The 16,524-nt window shown below is 46.1% G+C and overlaps 1 protein-coding gene across 1 annotated transcript; it reads right to left on the bottom strand.

Annotated features, from left to right (window-relative positions):
- Positions 1–1,127: 1,127 nt before the first annotated feature.
- Positions 1,128–15,924, bottom strand: WFDC1 (WAP four-disulfide core domain 1). The gene is made up of 7 exons (XM_066557628.1): positions 15,795–15,924; positions 8,680–8,878; positions 7,407–7,490; positions 4,813–4,953; positions 3,275–3,316; positions 2,431–2,505; positions 1,128–1,652 (listed from the first exon to the last, which is right to left on the bottom strand). The coding sequence occupies exons 1-6, from the start codon at positions 15,921–15,923 to the stop codon at positions 2,447–2,449; spliced, it is 654 nt and encodes a 217-aa protein (XP_066413725.1). The 5' UTR covers position 15,924; the 3' UTR covers positions 1,128–1,652; positions 2,431–2,446.
- Positions 15,925–16,524: the final 600 nt, after the last annotated feature.

Raw genomic sequence — 16,524 nt, 5'->3', positions numbered from 1 at the left:
AAATATTGATTGGAGCCTGGACAACCTGGTCTAGTGGAAGGTGATGAGCTTCAAACTCCCTTCCAAAACCATTCCACAATTCTCTGCTTCTGTGGCTCCCGTGTCCAAGCAGGAATTAAGATCTCACTGCAGAAAGCTGCATAGGACAAAATTATAGAAACAGCTCTGCCCAAACTTGGTGCTGCATTTAATCTCTTGCACTTTGAAAAAGAGTGAGTACAACAAATGGAGATATTTAGGAAAATGTGGAGCCCTTCAGCTGTTCCTTTGCTCTGTAAAGCACCCAGGAGTGTGTTTAGAATAGGAAACAGAAGAGCAGTTTGGCACCTTCCATCTCTGCAGCTGCAAATGTCATGTGCAAAGTATCAAGAGTTTTATGAGTGTCTTGGATTTGGCTGAAACCATTTAGTGAGTGGAAAAAAAAAATCGTGTATTTTGTGAGTGGAAGCAGGGGCTTGCATTTGTGAATTGGGTATTTATATGCAGTGCTACTACTGTGCAAATGAAAATGTTAATTTCATGCAGGCAGATGGGGACATGGACTAAACCATGGAGCAAAAGGGGCTTTTCTGCCAGACAGTTCTGGCTGGATTGTCACAATAAATGCAACTGTCCCTTTAGGACTGCCACAGGAAAGGAAAACAATGGAAAATGTGTTTTCCATTGTAAACAGCTAAAAGAAGCTGTGAGGCCCAAATACCAATATCCAGACTTTAAGGATTTAGGGAAATCAACACAAAGGTACAGGACTCCTGAGGAGCAGTGGCCCATCTGCCAGACAATCCTTTTCAGCACACAAATTTATCCTGGCTTTGATTTTCTAACACATTTAACACATTATCCAGACTTCAGGCCTCTTGCTGAGATTTTGCAGGTACAAACCCCCAGATTTTGTGAGTATTAACTGTGCTGGCTAAAAGCAGCACATTACAAAACCTGGCATGCATTTGTGTCAGCCTGGATATTGTAGGAAGGAATCTGTTCCATTATTAACTCTCAATCTGCAGCTCACCAGACTGAGAAGAGGAAAGTAACCTAAAATCATTTATAAAGCTGGTTTTGCTCCTAGCTTAAACTTCCTCAAATTCTTAAGACTTCAGGTTTAGCCATTTAAAGTGGGTGTCAAGCCTGGTTTTTATCTGGGTATAAATAGAAGAAACTTGCAGATTTCTTTGAATTTTAAGCTGATGAAAAGGCTTTTGTAAAGGGGTTGTTGTAGACAGGCAGGCACTGGATTTGATCCAGAGAACCTCTTTAGTCTCACCTATTTTAAAGCAGCTTAGAGATGATATTTAGGTAGAATTCTGATGTCACTGGGTTGTGTTCACAGGCCTGAAATCTGAATTGGTCACACAACAAGCACATGAAGGGCTGGCTCTGTGTCAGCAGCCTGATCATGGCTCTGTGGCTTTCAGGGATCCCTTGGAGGTGTTTGCATTTCATTTGTAGAAGGGCAGCTGATAAGCAGTGTGGTTTCCTTCAGGGCATCACATTTCTCCCCTTCCTGGTGGGGTTAAAATCTGAACTCTTCCTGTTCCTTGGATAATGAATTTTTTGGTCAGTGGTGGGCAGGGATCAGGGGGTGCTGGAGATGTGGAGATCTGGGACCAGAAAGCTGCTGGGTGAAAGCATTCCTTGACAGAGTGGTCCAGCTGGGTGAAAACCAAACAACAAAAGAGAAAAAAAAAAGAGGAAGAGCAATTAAAATATTTATCCTTCCTAGGATGTTTGCACAGAACTTGTCCTTAAGTAGCTGAGCAATCTTAACAGCCAGCCTGACGTAGGTACAGAACTCTTTGTTTTCACAACTCCAGCTAAACCCAAGTTAATTTTAAAGTGAAGCTGAAAGTGTTGAGAAAACCATCTTGGGAGAGAACTTTTGGTGTAATAAATATTTTCATTCTTGCCTGATGCAAGGCTGATAAAACAGACAGAGCTTTTGCTGTTGGCTCTGGCCAGATCCATGTGCCTTTGCTCTCATCAGTGGGTGCCACTGCTCAGCACAAGTGTTCACACACGTGAAATTATCCCACAAAACCCCCCATGTGCTGAAGGATTTTCAAGACTGACCCTTTTTGCAGTCAGGCCAGAATAAACAGCTTTTTAATTTGTCTGGCAGGCCCAGTTACACCTGTGCTAGAAGAAGCCCCTAAACACAAAGTTTAAAGTCTTAAGGAACACCAGTTATTTTTCATCCTGAAAATCACTCCATCCTCTAAATACCCACAAGGCAAAGGTTCTGCAAAGAAATCAGGTGTGTCTGGTGGAATGAGAGTGTTTCATGCACCTGCACAGGGTTTTAAGGTGCTGTCCTTACTCCAGCATTTTGCTCAGAGGAAATACCACCCTCAGACAATGTTTCTGTGAATAATTGCATTCTAAGCACCAGCTATTTCCACCCAGCTTTCCCTTTATTCACAGGGCACTTACCCAGGCACACCTTCAATTAGCCTAAATGCTTCTGCTGGTTTTTCACATAGCCAACCAAATTGTTGGAATTGCTCCCTGTAAAACAAACATCAGCAAAGTCAGGTTTTGGGGTTGGGCCCTGGCAAGTGGTTTCTTGAGGTTCCCTCAGCAGTGCAGGTTTATTGGTATCATTATTTAACAGATAGCTGGGCTGGCCCACACTGGAGGAGAGGAAAGGAAATCCTCTCCTGGTTTTATCAGCCAAAGTGGCCAAATTTGGAAATCTTATGTCAAAGCTGCTGTCTAGTTATACCTGAGTGTCACTCCCAATCTGATCCAGATCCAAGAGGGAGGAACCAGGAGCTTTGGAACTGTGAGGAAAGATGTGGGAGATGCTCCTGCTTTCTCTGAGCCCCAGATTTGTGAGAGGGACCTGACACCTCTGAGGGAATTCACTGGGCTCCAGCCATCCCTTATCTCTTACCACAGTCCAAGACCCTGCTTTTCACAGAGCTCTGTGTTCAGCTGCAACACAAAGGAGTCCTGGGCCAAAAGCAAAGCTCCAAAAATATGCTTAAAAATAACAAAAAGATTATTGGACTGGGTGGTTCCCCTGGTAGAAAACTATTCAACTCATTCTGTCACAGCTGAAAATTCTGGTTCTCATAAGTTCACAGTCAGGACATTGTGGATCTTAAAATAAGATCTGACCAAAGCATAGAGAGTTGAAGATAAAGAATATTTTTTTTTCCTATGTTCAAACCTTCATATCATAAGGAACAAATTCCTTGTAAGCATTGCAAGAATGATAAAGCTTAATAATAATAATAATAATAACAACAAACACTTCATGCCAGCAGCTTACCAAAATATTCCTTGTAATACTTATGCCTCAGGTTGTGTCCATCTGGAAAAGAAGGTTCATGGTGAGAACATACCCAGTCAGCCTTCATTTTTTGTGTTAGATTTTGACCTGCTGTGTACAGCACAGAGAAATTAGAGATAGGGAAATAATGGCCTCACAATGAGGGAAATAAAAGTCCTCTGTGGCTGAAGTAATTTGGGTTGCTATAAACCTCTTATAAACTGCTGAGATTACTGAGCTCTGTGGACACAACTCATTTGCCATAAGAGTGGGAATTGCCACTAGCATTTTATAACCTTTTCAATAGCTACAAGTCAAGGAATCAGAGGCTTTCCCAAATGAAATAAAATTTGGGTAACCTTCCAGACCATCTTTTAACATTTTACATAATTCAAGTTCCAGCTAGGTTGTTCTGTTTGCCATTTATGTAATTATTTAGGCCCTTAGAAATACTTCATGTCTAAGATCCCCACAGTTCTGCATTACATTGGTTACTATGAATGTTATTAAAGAAAAGGTTATAAAAGACATGGTCCAAAAGCCTGAGAAAAAAACTCTTAATCTGTTTTGGAAGCAGCTCAGAGACCTGGTTTGATGCTTCTCCTGTTTTTTACAGTGACCAAATGGCAAAACTGATGTCTCATGTCTCTGTACTGAGGTGATTTGTAGCCCAGTGCCAATGTACATATCCTACCATTCAATGAATACCTAAACATGCTATGAGCTTTCCTGGAAAATATTTTGGCATGTATGAGATTCTTTTTTGGGCAAATGCGTCAGCAGAATGAAGGCAACAAAGTTTTAGATGCAGAAAGCAAAGTCAGAAGACAAAACTGGAATTTAAAACTCAAATTTCTCATTGAAGCATGCAGTAACTGATAAATATTTCTAATTTTTGTGCTGTGTAGTAACAGCACAGGCAGACACAGCCCCAGAGTGGGCATGAGTGTCCTGTTGTCCTGGTCCCCTCCTTTCTGCTTCTGCCCTGCAAACATCAGCATGCATGAGAAGTTTTTTCCATTCAAGAGAGAGGGGAAAGTGTGGGAAATGGATTTGCAGAGAATTTTCAAAGTCTGATAGAAAGCTCACACAGTGTGCATCTGTATGCAAACCTTGAGACAAGAAATGCTGACTTAGAAATGCCATGGAATAGGACAAACATTGCTGAGAGAGAAATGGAGCTAGAAACAAGTTTCAAAGCGTGGCCTTGCAAATAAGACTGGATACTTTGGAGAAACAGAACTGTGAAAGATGCATTGCAGTGGGACCCACAAGGAGTAATTTTAGATTATTGGCTTTAAGGCATCTACAACACTGGTGTGGCTAAAGCTGATAGGCCAAGAAATGCTTAAAGTGTATTGAAATTAAGAAATAGTTGGCTTCTGATTGTGATGGCACGAGTTATAAAATCTGCATTGTCCCACCTTTCACCTGAGACGGAAAAGAGAATCCAAGTTTTTAAAACACCCTTCAGCTGCCCCATCTGTGAGTCAGAAAAGGGCCTCATCCCACCGAGGGAGGTTCCTGCCCGCACCCACCTGGGTTTCCCCGGAGCTTGATGCACTGGCCCCTGTTGGGGATGCCCTCGGCCGTGTTGCCCGGGTTGATGATGTGGCACTTGTAGCCCGTGGGGCAGTGCAGGGGCTCGTCCCCGTCCTCCGTGGTGCTGCAGGCCTCAGCTGCAAGAGAAACCTGTCATGCTGTGCCACCCACGGGGACCCCAACGCGGCCACCAGCCCACCTCAGGCTCCCTGCCATGGAGGCTGGCCCCTCCTGGCACAGCTCAGCCCCATTCCCTGCACAAACCCTCCCCACAGCCTGTGTGCCAGCTGTGGGGTGGGCACTGCCCACCACTGGTGCTGCAGGGTTCTAGCTTGTATGTTTTTTGTGTATTGTAATCCTGCAATTCTTTGGTGTGATGCCTTAAGTTTAGCTTCTGTATCTTTCAGATTATGTACTTCACTGGTGTGTGACTCTGAGCTTCATATAAAGTATTTGCAAGTTCTCCTCACAGCTCAGTCACACAAAACAATCCTTTTCCAGCCCCAGGACCAAGGACACCAGGCCCAAAAAGCATAAAAAACAGTGAACTGAGAAGAGCAAACTGGGAGGATGGGACTTCACAACCTGAAGCTGTAATTGGAAAATTAACCCCAATATGTAAATGGACCAAAACTTATAAAAGTGTGAAAGCTTGTGACCTGAGGTCCATCTTGGATCCATTTTGGGTGTAGCCATGGCCAGGCTCTTGTGCTGCCCAAGGTGTATCCTTTGAAGGCCTTTTAATAAATCCCTACTTTATTCTTTTAACTCTGTTCCAGGCCAGCCTCTTTAGGCACTAAGTGTGTAACTCTGAACTCCATGTACAGTGTGAGCTGCTGCTTTCCCATTTTGGGCAGACACAACAATTCCTCTCCAGGCCTGGCAGTCAAGGACACCTCACTGCCTCAGGGCCCAGAGATGGAAACAAAAGTGAGTTGAAGGAGCAAACTGGGGGTAAATGACTTCATAACCTGAAGCTGTAATTGGCAGATGAACCCCCAATATGGAAATGGACCAAACTTATAAAAGTGTGCAAACCTGTGACCCATCATCTATTTTGGGTGTAGCTCCTGGGGGGCTTTGTCTGCCGTAAGTGTACCTGAAGGCCCTTCAATAAATATAAATAAACTGCTTTTTACCCTCTTGATTTTGTCTGACCTCTGTTTTTAGGCAGCCCAAAGAAGCATCAGCAGTGCCCACCATGCAGGATGATCATCCCCCCATGAGGCTGTTCTCCCCAAGCAGGGACAAGTGTGTCCCACCAGGCAGGGACAAGTGTGTCCCACCAGGCAGGGACGTGTCCCACCAGGCTCTAGGCTGGGTGAGGAGTTGGAAACACGAGCAGGAAGCTGGCAGTGTGCTGCTCTGCTCTCTGCTCCACACCCACAGACCTGCTGCTGAATCCAAACCTCAGGAGTGACTCACCGAGGGGTCAGGCCGTGCCACCCCTGTCCCAAAGAGAGGTTTCACCACTCTGACCTGGGACAGGCAGCAAGTGCAGCTCAGAATGGGAAGGCAAAGCAGGACCTGGGCAGTGTTTGTGGCCATTACATGTACAGACTCTGCAGGGCCACTCCTCCCTCTGACTTTTAATTTCAAGTACCTCTGCTGTAATTCTCATGCCATGACTGATGGTTCTTGCTTCCCTAATTACTCCCTCAAGCTGAGATGAAGGTGTTCAGATAAGAACAAATAATATAAGCATGACAAGGATGGATGAGGAGGAACCTATTTTATCTTGTTTCTAGCTGTGCAGCTCCAATGAGCTGGAGGCAGAATTTTCTCTTCAAGAACTTGGAGTTTCCATAATAGATGAGAGTTGAGGCTCAGCGAGTCTAAAACCATCTGTGTAAGACCAAAGAGGGGAATTTATTGGCACTACCTGGATCTGTCTAAAGCTGATCAAAAGCTGGGTTAACTTTTCCATGAAAAACCCAAAAACTTCAGGTGTCCATACATCTGGGAATGCCTCACAGAAGAAAACTTCTCTTCCCACCTCCCCACTCCCTCCTTATTTCAGTTTTAGGTACTGTAAAAAATTAATTAAAACCCTTTTCCTATGGAATGAACCTGAGAAGCTCAATCTCATTGTCAGTCTCCAAATTTAGATGGCCCAGTTGGCACAGCTCTGCAGCAGTTTGCCAGGGCTCCTGTCCAAGTCACCTTCAGATCCAAGAGCCACAGCCCCAGCCCAAGGCATCTGGGTGAGGAGGCCACTCTGGATTAAAGGATCTCCCATTCCAAGTCCACCCACATTCTATCAGGAAGCTGGCAGAAAATTATGTGTATGATGACAAAGCCTTTTTCTAAAAGGAAGATAAATCTCTTATTATTTGAAGAATGGGTACAAGCCCAGCACCCTGCAGCACTCCTAATGCTCTCCTGGATAATCCATATCCATAAAAAGTATTTACTGCAGCAGAAAGCAGCTCCCAGCACCAGACAGAGTTATTCCTGTGGAAACTCCAGACAAATACCAGCAGCCCCAGAAGCCCAACATCCCAGGCAAGCTCTGTGTATGAAGGATTCATTCTCCAGGGCCTTTGTGGGATTATGGATATTGCAGAGAAGACAGAGAAATGTCCTGTACCTTGTAAGACTTCCTCTGGGCCATCCAAAAGCCACCCATTGCCTCCCAGCCAGCGGGGTTTGGGCTGAACCAGCCAGTCCAGGACTGCAGAACACAGAAATAAGAGACCACAGTGTCAAGATGTAGCAGCCACAGGGCACAGAGTTATGGAAAAGTCATGGATTTCCTTTAAGGGCCTGTGAGGAGGCTGCCTGATGGATTCATCTGATTTGGATTTATATTCATGTTTTTGTTGTCCCAGTGGAAAGGGAGACATGGATATTGTCCAAGGCCACAAGAACCTGGTGTCCTAGAGGCTCAAGCAGCTGCTGCTTCCCATTCCCATTCCCAGTCTCATTCTCATTCCCATTCCCATGGCAGAGGATGGTGAGCTGGCTGCCTCACTTCTGTCAGCACTAATTCAGGCTAGGATTGCCTCTTTTCCTGAATACAGAAACACAGAATGTGGGGTTTGGGTTGGAAAGGACCTTAAGGATCACCTCATTCCAATCCCTTGCCATGGGCAGGGACACCTTTCACTATCCCAGCTTGCTCCAAGACTCATTCAACCTGTCCTTGGACACTTCCAGGGATGAGACATGGAAAATACCATGCCAGGAAAACAACTGCCCTTGAGAGATTTCTACAATTCATCCAAGCAGAGATTTTGCCACAGCATTTGCCTGTCCTTGGATACTTCCAGGGATGGGGCATGGAAAATGCCATCCCAGGAAAACAACTGGTCTTGAGTGACTTCTGCAATTCATCCAACTAGAAATTTTGCCACACTAGCTTGCCTTGGTGTGGCATCCCTACTTCCAGGGATGGGGCATGGAAAACGCCATGCCGGGAAAACAACTGGCCTTGAGTGACTTCTGCAATTCATCCAAGTAGAAATTTTCCCACACCAGCTTTCCTTGGACACTTCTAGAGTTGGAGCATGGAAAAAACACCATGCTGGGAAAACAACTGGCCTTAAGTGACTTCTACAATTCAACCAAGCGGAAATTTTGCCACATGAGCTTGCCTTGGACACTACCAGGGACGGAGCATGGAAAATGCCATCCTGGGAAAACAACTGCCTTTGAGTGACTTCTACAAGTCATCCAATTTTGCCACATCATCTTCCCTTGGACACCTCTTTCACTCATCAACCCCGCAGAAACCCCAAGTGCGAAACAGAACCCGCGCTCCAACCTCCCACCCCGCGCCAACGCACATGAAGACCACCCCCACCACCACCCCCATCCCCACAAGCCACTCTCTCTGCCAGCTCCCCCGGGGCTCCCTGTACCTGGCGGGGGCTGCACGGACTCGAGGCAGGCGTAGATGCAGCCGTTGTAGCAGCAGCGCTTGTGGCGCTGGCACTCGGCGTCGGAGCGGCAGCTGGGCACCTCGCAGGCGCGCTCCGGCAGGCTCTGCGGCGGCGGCGGGCACCGGTCGCTCTTCTGCTGCTGCTGGGAGCTGTGAGAATGAAGAGGGTACTCATAATCCTTTGCAAAGAGAAGAAAAGGAAATCAGGTTGGCTGTAAGGTGAGTTACGGAACATCCTGCAGGAGGAAGCGGGAGGAGGTGCTGTAAAAGCAGGCTACCCCAGCAAGGAGAGAGAATGGCTGTTCCAGATTGCAGTGCAAGGTGTTTTCTATTACCATCTGTATGGCAGATTATCTTTTGTCAAGTGGGCAGTTTGCCTTATCTCCCTGAGTGATCACAGTCACTCCTCCCTCCGGGGACACATCTGCTGATAGCAGCTATTGAATGTCCCTGCATGACTGATAAGAACTACAGCATCCCACTGGGAGATGTGAGCCCAGAGGGAGGAGCCAAGCATTCCTACCTGGATATAATCCAGAGGTTTTGAGACACCAGCACGGCTTTCTCCACTGGATTCCCCAGAGGAACAGCAGCTGCCTCTTCCTCCACTGGATCTTCAGAGGAAGAATTCATCCTTCTCTACAGGACCCCTGCTCCAACAGCACCACCCCTGACACTGCAGGAGGGCTGAGCCACATTTCCAGTTGGACTGCTGCCAACAGCCTGACCCACAGGGTGTCAGGCTGGGTTCTGACTCTGGCAGTGTTGTTCTAGTGTACTGCATTGTTTATTTTATCCTTTATTTTTTTTTCCTTCCCTATTAAAGAACTGTTATTTCCTGCTCCCATATTTTTGCCTGAAAGCCCCTTAATTTAAAATTTATAGCAATTCAGAGGGGTGGGGAGGGTTTACATTCTCCATTTCAGGGGAGGCTCCTGCCTTCCTTAGCGGACACCTGTCTTTCCAAACCAAGACAATGGTGCATTTGATTCTGTATTCTCAGAAGGCTAATTTATTACTTTATTATACTATAAAGAATACTATACCATACTGTCACCCTGATTTTTTAAGTTTTTCTAAGCCTTCTGATGTTTACATTCTTGTAACGAACTTTCTCACGCACTTTACATAAATAACTTATTGTTTTGCATTCTTTTTATGGAGGAGAAATCTGATGGACTGTTTGTTTGTCCAGTGTCATTGGAGAGGTGGCACTTTCACCCTCCAATCCACTGTCACTTTTGGAAATCTGTAAATGTTGGAATCAGAAATTAAAAATTCTTTTTTTACCCTTGAGACAGCTGCGTGTCCGCATTTGGTCATTTTGTGTCCTATAGTGACACTATACTATACTAAGGAATACAGAAAAGATACTCATTAAATGAAAAAGATAATAATGAAAACTCATGACTCTTTCCAGAGTCTCAACACAGCTTGGCCCTGATTGGCCAATGAGTCAAAACAATTCACATGAAACCAATGAAACAATCACCTGTGGGTAAACAACCTCCAGACACATTCCACATGAGCACAACACAGGAGAAGCAAATGAGATAAGAATTGTTTTTCTTCTTTCTGAAGCCCCTCGCTGCCTTTCAGCTTCCCAGGAGAAAAATCCTGAGTGAAAGAATCATGTTCAAGGAATGGGAGTGCTACATCACAAGGGGTTTCAGAGTGGGTTTTGAGCATTCAGCAGAGAGGAGAATTAACTGTGCAGCTCCCCCAGCACTGTGAGATCCCCTTAGTGGAGTGCTTTGGAAATACCAAACAAGCACTAAATTATTGCATTCAAAATTAGGTTTAAAAAAATCCTTTAAAGTCTTTTATGCTTGTCTGGGAAACAGAGAAGACTCCAGGCATCCTCATGACCAGGACATCAAAACACTTTGATAAGGATGCAGTGGAAATACGGGCACTGTTTTGTTTTGGGACATGGAACAAATGTCTCTCTCCTCAGTGGGCTCCTTCCATCTCCATCACCTTGTCTGGACCAGAATTTATAGGGGAGCCTTTCAAGTTTATCCATGGTGGAGCTCTGGGCTGTTAAATCAGAGACCATTTCTAAACCATGGGACATTCTGGTGAGACCTGTGAGTGATGCCAACTTTGTCCCAAAGAAAATGAGCCCATGTTTCACTGCACACTGACAGGACAAGGGGGGTGTAAAGTGCATCAACAGGCACAGGAACATTTATTGAGGCACCATTGAGATATTTTTCGCACTGGGGCTGTTTAAGCAAGAAGCCAAATCCCTGCAGCAGAGGTGAATCACCCCAGCCCACTCCTTTCTCACCTGTGGCTCAACCACTCCCTCACCTCTGGGCTGCAGAAAGGTGCTCAGGGCACTCAGGTCTCAGATTTATTAACAACCATTCATGAGCTCTCATAAAATCAAAAGTGGATTCTGGATTTGCACTTTAAAAGACATCAGCATCAAGGGGTGATGAAGTGAGCGCTGCCATGGGCTCATGAGCAGGATGGTAAAGCCATAAATACATAAAAACGTGTGTAAAGATACACTTGGCCAAATCATTGGTATGTTACAAAATCAGTGATGAGAAGCTTGGGTTGTTATTCCAAGAATAACCGTGGTGCAACAGTCCCCCAGGGGTTTCTAGGAAATTTCACCACCAGACCATGGAGAAATTTGAGGTGAGATTAACATCCCTCTCTGCATCCTGCTCCATCCTTATTTCTGTAACCCCCAATGGCTCCTTTGGAGCATCTGTCCTTTGACAACAGCCTGTTCCCACATGGATTCTCCCAAAAGCTGGCCAAGGAGAGGCCATTGCAGGAGATGGAGTGTCAGACAGACAGAGAATTCCTGATGTTTTTTGACAGTCTCCTGCCCCGTTCCCAATATCAATAAACAAATATCTTCTGCTTTTTCCTTTAAAGCCATTCTGTGACATTGTTTTCCCATGAACTGATAGGCTGTTTAAACCACTAAAAAGGTTTGGAAAACACAATTTTGATGATGTTTCCCATGCTGAAGGTGAAAGCTCTCGTATTTGTCCATTCCTCAAAAGCTGCAAACACTCCAAATTTGAAACATGAAAATCTTCATTATTCTCTTTGTGAAAATTGAAGATATTGAAAATACACATTTCTTGGGTTTGTTTTTTTTTTTTTGAGTTGCTGGATTTTAAATAGATAAAATTGTCATACCAGCTATAATTTTGGGATATAAGGGAGCACTGAGAAATAAATCTGTGCAGTTCCAAACACAGAACAGGTCTCCTTGTTGGAGGGAGTGCTCACCCTGGAAGGTCACAGTTTACCATTCTATTTGAAAGGTCATCTGCAGACGGAAATGGGACCAAAATAATACTGGCAAATAATGGCCACATGAAAAAAACACCAAACAATTACTGCAGTTGCTTCACAGATGATTCAGAACCCAAGAAGCCAAAACTGCAATGAACAGCTGGCTCCATGAATGAAATTTCCGTTGGGGAGCAATATAACAGTTGTAGCCAAATAACTTTGGACCTCATGACCTCCCTGCCCATTTTCTCTGGTCACCTATTGCTCTCAACTCATTGCTTTCAAAATAAGAATATTTTGCTTGTTTGGTTTAATAAACCCCCTTGTTTATGGGTGCTTAAAACAGGATTCCCTCATCCCCCAAAATAACCTGGTTAAGGACATCTCCAGGTTTGGGTTATAAGGTTTATAAGAGCTCTCCCAGCATTCACAGTTTGGCTCTGATTTATTATTTTTGCAGATTGTGACGACAATCAAAATTTCTTTAAAAACATTTTTCAGTGCAGGAGGTAAATTTCTGTTTCCCAGGGAGACTTAATAAATATTTTAATGACAATATCTGCCTTAGATAGCCAGAAACAAAGTAAGGGGAAAAATTCAGAGTTCAGCTGAGGAACAAAGATGAGGAAGACCCTGGATGGAATCACTCAGTCTCAGCCATAATTTCAATGCAGTCTGCCTCCCAAAAATCCCAGATCTGTTCTGTTATTTGTGTCTGGAACTGGTCCCTGAGCTTGTGTCAAAGCACAGCTCTCTGCTCATTCATGTTCTGCATGGAGCCCCTTGAGGTGACACATGAGGTTTATTTCAGCCTCCCACCACCAGCTCTGGCCCTGGCAGGTGTTCCCAAACACGGGCCATCAAACAAACAAACAAACAAACAAAACAATACACAGGATGAATTTTGAATCCTCCAATATTTCCATTAAAGACCTGGAAAATCACCCATCAGTGATAATCGAAGTGGCAAACATCAGCCTGAAAGCAGCTTAATGTGAAGGACAACACCAAAGCAATGGGAATAATTTTCTCCTGTTGTTAGCTCAGGATCTGCTGTTTGCAGCTGGAAGAACCCTGCAGAACTGGGGTGGGCTCCAAGAAGATGCACACCAATGAGGAAAAGATTGGAAAGCAGGAAATGCAGAGAAAGGTTTTTGTGTGTGTGCAGGTTCCAGGGGGAGCTGAGGCTGCTCTGCTCACAGGTTACTCTGAGGATATGGGGGCCAGAACACAAAGAGGGTACCCCAGGGCTGATTTATGACAGCTGGCTGCTGGAGGGTAAGTAAATTGTTGGAAGAGCATTACAGCAGCTGTGAGGAATTCTTCATTTCTGGAAAACTTTAGAAGAAGGCTGGGATTTTTCTCAAACACTTGCTGTAGTTGTCAGTGGAATGAAATCCAGACTGGCCCAGATTTTCCCAACAGACATGATGGGTGTTTTATAATGAACTGAACCCACACCCAGGTATCTCCCTCCCTCTGACCCTTGGGAACAGTCCCTGCAGTGTGGGGGCTGCAGAACACCAGCTGCAAATCACTAAACTTGTCAAATGTCCCTTTGGAAAATACATGGATTTGTTTTAAAGCCCAGGTCCTGCATCCCACTGTGACTGCCAGGTTTTTCTCCTCACTGCAATCCCTCTTCCTCCCTTCTCCAGCCCCACTTGACCCCTGCTTGCCAACCAACAGCCTTCCTCACCCAGGGTGAATGAAACCCCCCTGGCCAGACCCCAGCCAGCTCCTCATCCTCACTCCTGCCTGCCATTCTGCACCCAGCATTTTTCTGGACACCCTCCTCCTGCTGCTGCAGCCTCAGATTTTCTGGGCTCAGACCACACAGATCTGTGTGCTTTGGGCTCCCACAGGGGTGGGACAGGTCCCACAGGTCCTGTGGCCCATGTCCCACATGGCTGCATGCTGCCATGAGCACCTCCATCTGTCATCCCTCTGTCCAAATGACTCACAAATCGGCTGCTCTGCCCCCAGACTCTGATTTTTCCAACCACAGGGAACACACAGCATTTGGTAGGAAAGAAAACATCCCTCTGAGAAAGCAGAGGGGCTGCCAGAACTGCCTCCTGCTGCAGGAGAGGATGCAGAGCAGACGCTTTCCCCCTTGACAAGGCTTGGAGGAGGAGAAAGAAAAGCATTTTCTGTTTTCCCTGGATCAATGTTTCTGTCAATATGAGCAATTCTAGCTGAGCTTGCCAGATCAGTAGCACCTGGATTCAGGGCTGCCAGGAAAAACAGCACTTTGAAGAAGTGCAGGTTGAAAGAAGAGGATGTATCCCCAGGGGAGCTGGCTCCTTATCTGAAAATCAACATGTAAATTCCTCTTCTGCTCCTGTCCCAACTCTCTGGGTCATTCACCTCATAGCTCCTATTAAATTTGAGCTTCACTTTGAAATATGGCAGAAGAACATCCAGATAAATGCACTTTGCAGTGAGTGATTTTGCAGGAAATGCAGATCTTTGTGTCACCATTTTCCAATTCAAGTGCAAACAGAGGACACCCTAGCCCAAGAGAGGCTATAAGGAAGATTTTTTACAAAATCCTGAGGTGCCTTTCAAACATCAGCACAATGTTTTCTGCACAATTTCAAGGAGACAGAATTTCAGTTTTCTCACGGGGGGCAAGGGATGTGTGTCACAATTCTGAGTCAGCAATTGCACAAACCAAATGTTGCCATGCACGAACATCACTCTAAAAGTCATGGGCATAAAAACATCCTTTTGGAATGAAAAGCTGCAGAAAACAGATGGAGGGATCTGCCTGTGACACTGAGGTGCTGTTTACACACATGCAGTGGTTGGAAGATGCAGTCAGACCTGAGCATAAGAAAATAAACTGTTTGGGGCTTGCACCCAAGCAATTCAAGGGGCAGTGCTGGTTTCTAAGGGAACTTGAATGGACCAAGCAAAAATTTCAAACTTTTTTTCTTTTTTAAACAGCAAGTCCCAAAACTCAAGCTATCAAATTATTTTCCTTTTTTTTTCAATTCCCATTTCCTCTTTGACCATCTCTGAGAGTCATTTGGACCAGACACACCAGGGCAAGACCCAGCACCATCCCCTGCACTCATTGCTGTCCCAGTTCCAGCTCCAGCACTCCTGCTTAACCAGAGTGAAGGTTCCTAAAGGTTTCCCAGCAGTAACTGTGCTTTGGGCATCTCTCCCCAGAGTGGGACTGGGGGTGGTGGCTGTGCCCAGTGCCCTGTGGAGCCTGCAGGCTGCCAGGAGCAGGCACAGATGGTGGCACCCAGGGTGTGCCAGGGCGTGGGCAGCAGCTCTGGGATGTGCCAGGCACAGCCTCAGGGACGGATTTCTGGGATCACCACCCTTTATAGGGCGATGGGCACGCTGCTCTGGCACTGTGGGGCTGAGCTCTCAGTGCTCCAGGGATTTACAGAACCGTGGGCAATGCCCCCATCCCTCCCTCCAGCACAAATTTACCCCAAAAGTCAGCACAGGAGCTGGGCAGGGAACCCTCCCTGCCCCAAGCAATAAATCCCATTATTGTTCCCCCACTAAATCTCTCCCCGGAGCCTCAGGGTTTGCATCCCCCTCCTCCCCGGTCCCTTTTCCTGTTGCCCCGGGGGGATTTTCCAGGGAAAGCGGCGCCGGTGCCATCCCAAACCTCTCTCCCTGCTCCCCAAGCTTCCCCCTGCAGCAGCTAGGTGGCAAAAGTCCCGCACAGCCTGGGAAAACTTCACGGATGGCTGTGATACCGAGCCATCCCGCCGATCCAACACTCCTTTATCCCAAACCACGCCAGGATAACTCCCCTTTTCTCGGCCAGCATCCCCCGAGCCCCCCAGCCCCACTCACATCGTATTTCTCCGTCATTTTCAGCAGAGCGCGTTTCCACAGGCTCCTGGCACAGCCCGGCTCCGGCAGCACCACCAGCACACACAGCGCTGCAGCCAGGAGCTTTTTACAGAAAAGATTTTTTTGCATCTCTGGAAGCAGCCTGGAACTCTTTTTTTTTTTTTTTTCCTTTCTTTTTTTTTTTTTTTTTTTCCCAGGGAGAGATGGAAGCAAGACCCCGGAGCTGTCGGGGTTTGCGAGGAGGGAGGAGAGGAGGGAGGGAAAGAGCGAGGGCTGAGCGCTCCAAGCTTTTCCCTGCGCAGCTTCTGGGAAGGCAAAGGGGAAGGAATTAAAAAAAAAAAAAGAAAAAAAAAAAAAAAGCAAAAGCAAAAAAGGAGCCCAGAGGCAGGAGCCGGGAGCTGCTGTTGAACTTGTTTAAGTTAGATCAGGTTCTCGGCTCACATGTTCGCACAAAGCTCACGCTCTCCTTGAGTGATGGACGGGAAGATTACTTGGAAAGGTTATTTTTAGACCTTTGTTCCCAACATCTGGCATCCTCCGAGAGCCCCATTCAGAGGCGAAGCGTGGGATCAGATGACAGCTGCCGCAGGGGGAAATGAAGGTCTCGGAGGGGTGGGCTCGGCAGATTTTTTTGCAAACAGTTCACCCAAACTTCCCAAGAGCCTGGTGGGCTCTCCCTTTGTGTGCTTCCTGCTGCCTTGACAAAGTGACAACTTCATCTGGAGCCCAC

This window comes from Molothrus aeneus, chromosome 11 (genome assembly GCF_037042795.1).
Source record: "Molothrus aeneus isolate 106 chromosome 11, BPBGC_Maene_1.0, whole genome shotgun sequence".
NCBI lineage: Eukaryota > Metazoa > Chordata > Aves > Passeriformes > Icteridae > Molothrus > Molothrus aeneus.
Note: the sequence above shows the minus strand (reverse complement) of the source record. Positions and strands in the feature narration are given on the sequence as shown.

What these genes read in the sequence shown, in the direction of transcription:
- WFDC1 (XM_066557628.1), bottom strand. Translation starts at nt 15,923, where the DNA reads ATGCAAAAAAATCTTTTCTGTAAAAAGCTCCTGGCTGCAGCGCTGTGT. An exon ending in AAATGACGGAGAAATACGAT is followed by an intron (nt 8,879 to 15,794) that starts GTGAGTGGGGCT and finishes CTCTTTGCAAAG; the next exon opens with GATTATGAGTACCCTCTTCA. An exon ending in GTCCGTGCAGCCCCCGCCAG is followed by an intron (nt 7,491 to 8,679) that starts GTACAGGGAGCC and finishes TGTGTTCTGCAG; the next exon opens with TCCTGGACTGGCTGGTTCAG.